The 3,956-nt window shown below is 44.9% G+C and overlaps 1 protein-coding gene across 1 annotated transcript; it reads right to left on the reverse strand.

Annotated features, from left to right (window-relative positions):
• Positions 1 to 980: 980 nt before the first annotated feature.
• Positions 981 to 3,380, reverse strand: LOC123154816 (uncharacterized). Its single transcript, XM_044573445.1, has 6 exons — positions 3,200 to 3,380; positions 2,942 to 3,034; positions 2,732 to 2,855; positions 2,323 to 2,422; positions 1,693 to 1,834; positions 981 to 1,609 (listed from the first exon to the last, which is right to left on the reverse strand). Exons 2-6 carry the CDS (start codon positions 3,031 to 3,033, stop codon positions 1,489 to 1,491), a joined length of 579 nt encoding a protein of 192 aa, XP_044429380.1. The 5' UTR covers position 3,034; positions 3,200 to 3,380; the 3' UTR covers positions 981 to 1,488.
• Between the last annotated feature and the right edge of the window lie 576 nt (positions 3,381 to 3,956).

The raw sequence follows: 3,956 nt of genomic DNA on the forward strand, positions 1-3,956 counted from the left end.
AATCAAACAAAAATATAAAATAAAGATAATTTAAGTGGGTGTGTGGGTCCCACGAACATGTAACTATGGGCGGCCGACCAATGTGCAACGGGTTGTTGCATCTAATGGGTGAGAATCAATGACGAGACTTGCACTTGCGTGCCTAGTGGCATACATGCAACTGCCCCCTCGCCTCTCCCCCGGAGATACTTGCAGCGACACTTACGATGAAGACATGCAGTTCCAGTCGAGGGCAACACTTGCACCTGCATGTCTAGTGGTAGACATGCAACTTCCTTAGACAAAAAGCACTGCTAAGTTGCAGTCATATTGATGACATACAGTGTGAGTCGGGGATGACACTTGCAGTTGCACGTCTAGTGGCAGAAATGCAACTTCCCTCCTCACCCTCAGATAGAAAACGTCACTAAGTGGTAGTCACGGTGAACACATGGAGTTGTAGTCTTTTTTTTGCAGGGACATGGAGTTGTAGTCAAAGGGCAAAATTTCTAGCTGTGTGCCTACTGGCAGACGTGTAACATCCCACTCTACCAACAAAAACACTGTTGAGTTGTAGTCGCACTGATCTCACGCAGTTGCAGTCGGGGGGTGGGTGGGAGCGGGGCGACAATTGCAGTTGCGTGCCTAGTGACAGACATGCAGCTATCACTCCCTCCAACAAAACACCACTAGAGTGCAATTGGGGACGGCACTTGTAGTTGCGTTCCTAATGATAGACATACAGGAAAAATGTTAAAAAACAATAAAAATAGAAAAACAAAAATAACAATATGAAAAATACAAATGCAAAATAAAATAAATGTCACAAAGAACACATAAAAATGTTAAAAAATACTTACAATAAAATTAAAATAAACTAGAAAATGTTTTAAAAAGAAAAGAAAATGAAGCCGAAAAACCAAGCCATAAAACATCAGGGGTGGACATGCAACTAGCTTACATCCCTCCCATTCAAGTTGCTTCAGTTGTAGGCAGGACGACACGCGTAGTTTCAACTATACTAGTGAACATGCAATGCCCCTCCAGGAGACCCTTCTCTTGAGACCATCTTTGCATCTTCTTTAATGGGCCGAAATCGCTTGGTGCCACCACATACATACAGGGCTAATTCTCCAGCAGGTACATAGTTTCTCACCGCCAATTTTTCATTCGTTAGAATATTAAGTGGAAGATGAAACTTTTAACAAATATAATGAATTCCTAAAAACAAATATAATGAGAAAAAGAAACTCTATGCACAATGACAAGAAAATAACGTGGCAACGCATGTTGTTTCTTCTAGTTTTTAATCAATTTTGCAACAAATTAACCACCAAACACAATGCTTATGATAATTTTTCCTGATAGAACACAAGGTAGCTCTAGTTGGAGCATAGTAGGCAGTGGGATTAAGGGTTACCATTTTCAAATTATTCCTAGCGGCCTAGCTCATGTGAATTGAAACCTGAAATCTAAGGGCTGGCAATTAATGGCTGAGCGTTGTACGTGCTAATCATTCAAACTAACTTCTTCTGATGGGTGCTCGAAGCTGCAGTCTTGAATGGCCCGGAGTAGCTCAGGCTTGAGCAAAAAGTCCCTGAAGCCTAAGTTGTGGATTCCGTCGTAGCCCCTACGTGCATAGATCGTTCGTCAGAAAGGGAACAAAAAGGGGCGGAAAGAAGAAAAAATCAAGGAAGTTGAATGAATAATTACTCGTTGGGGGTTGCATGCCCAGTGGCGAGCTTGGCGGCGGCATTAACGACCTTATCAGTCCTTTGGGTGCTCGAAGGCGCAGTCCTGGCTGGCCTTGAGCACAATGTCCCTGAAGCCGGAGCCGTGGATTCCAATGTAGCCCCTGCATGCATAGGCCATCCATCAGAAAGGGAGCAAACAAAGGGACGGGAAGAAGAAAAACAGGAAGTTGTAGTGGAGCTAAGGCTCCATGGCACCTCTTATCCGACTTACACATCACAATCCGCACAGGCACATTTTTTTTGTTATCCAACATAAAACAACATATGAACTTCAAACTTTGCAGAGAAACAAACATTCTAACTACTTAAGATAGCCTTTTTACTAAAAATATATCTCATTTTGTATATTTATGCCGGACCAAAAAAATCTAAAAGTATTTCACACATTGAAGTTTGAAAGTTTGGTTGACCTGCACAGTTTAAAGTCTATATGTTATTTCATTTAAGAGAAACATAGAAGAGAAATTTTCATGTAGTAAGTTAGTTGACTAGCACAGATCTCAAAGTAATGTTGGATGGTAAGTAAGAATAAGGAGTGTCATAAAGCCCGAGCCAAAATAAAAAACAAGAGAGCTGAATTAATAATTACTTCTTGGGGCTGCATGCCCGGCGGCTGGCTTGGCGGCGGCCTTGTTGTCCTTCTCGTAGTCGACCAGCCCTGTGCGCGTAGGCCGTCCGTCAAAAAGGAACTGAAATAAATTAATGAAATGATGAACGTGATCAGCATCTCTGCTAACATACATTTGATAGCTTCCAAACACGTTTTTAATCAATTGTGCAATATATTAACCACCAGACACGTAGCCTATGATTTCTTTTTGCTATTAAAACAGAGGGTAGCTCTAGCTAGTTGGAGCATGGTAGACGGTGAAATTAAGGGTTGGCTTTTACAAATTATTCCTACCTGTCTAGCTCATATGGGCTGAAACCTGAAAGCTTAAGAGGTGGCGATTAATGGATCCAAGGGCGAATAGCTAACCGTAATCGAACTAACTTGCCTTCGGGGGGCCGTTGCTCCAAGCGTTAGGCCTGGTCTCAAGGCCGCAGTCCTGGATGGCCCGGAGCAGCTCGGGCTTGAGCAAGAAATATGTGAAGCCGGATCTGTGGCTGCCGACGTTGCCCCTGCGCGCACAGGCCGTCCATCAGAATGGGAGCAAGCAAAGTGAAGGGAAGATGAAGAAAAAGAAGGAAGTTGAATGAATAATTACTTCCTGGCGGCTGCTTGCCCGGCGGCGTCGACAGCCTTGTCGTCGTCGAGCAGCTCCTGCTTGTACACGTCGTTCTCCTTGGCCTGTCCCATCCTGGCAACCAAGGAAAAGGCGGGTGTCAATTCGAGTGAGAAACTCTAGAAATCGCACGCAGGAAGTCAGACTCAGATGTCGTCTCGCGGAGATAGAAAACATGCGGGGGCGGGCTGCAAAGAAAGAAGCGGCAGGACAGCGTGATCCGCCCAGATCGAGGCTCACCTGAATTAATTGTGTCGCTCCATAGGGTACGGCCAGATCCAGGCTCGACGAGGAGGAAATCGTTGAATTGGGGATGGAGAGGAGTGGATCGTGGGGGAGCAGAGAGAGGGATGGGAGCGGCGCTAGAAGGAATCGGGGCAGAAACGGCGCTAGAAGGAATCGGAGCAGAAAATTTAGGGTTTCGGAGGTTTTCTATGACGAGGTGGGTTAATCCGGTTTGGGCTAAGAAGGAAAAAAAATCGTAGCGACAAGTAGCAATGCGAATCTTGGCGCAGCAAATTCCTCATTTCCTTTTTTTTTACACATTATAGACACAAGCGCTCATACATACGCGCATACACCCACCTCTATGAACGCACACACGCACGCCGTACCCCTATGAGTCCTTGCCTGTTAGCAAATCTCGATTCCAAGCTTGGTGTGCTCGTTTGTGACGAAAACGTCATCGTGCCAACCATGGTAGCAGCACCGGTGTTAAATGATTGTCATAGTAGTTTGCTTGAAGTTTGGAAGGTTATAATTGAGCTTTGTATTAGAGAGTCGAATATAGTAGAGCTCATGAGCCGGTTGGATACGGATGTGCGAATTCCTCATATGTTTGGGCGGATGCACCCCCTTATTTTCTTATGAAATTTTTGGGCAATGATGTAACCATTATTTGGTGAAGCATGCCCCTTCCTTTAAAAAAGAAGGCACCGAGGAAAGACGGCGGTGACACGGAAAGACGGATAGAGCCAACCGGCCAACTCCATTCCTG

The sequence above is a fragment of the Triticum aestivum genome, chromosome 7A (genome assembly GCF_018294505.1).
Source record: "Triticum aestivum cultivar Chinese Spring chromosome 7A, IWGSC CS RefSeq v2.1, whole genome shotgun sequence".
Taxonomy (NCBI): domain Eukaryota; kingdom Viridiplantae; phylum Streptophyta; class Magnoliopsida; order Poales; family Poaceae; genus Triticum; species Triticum aestivum.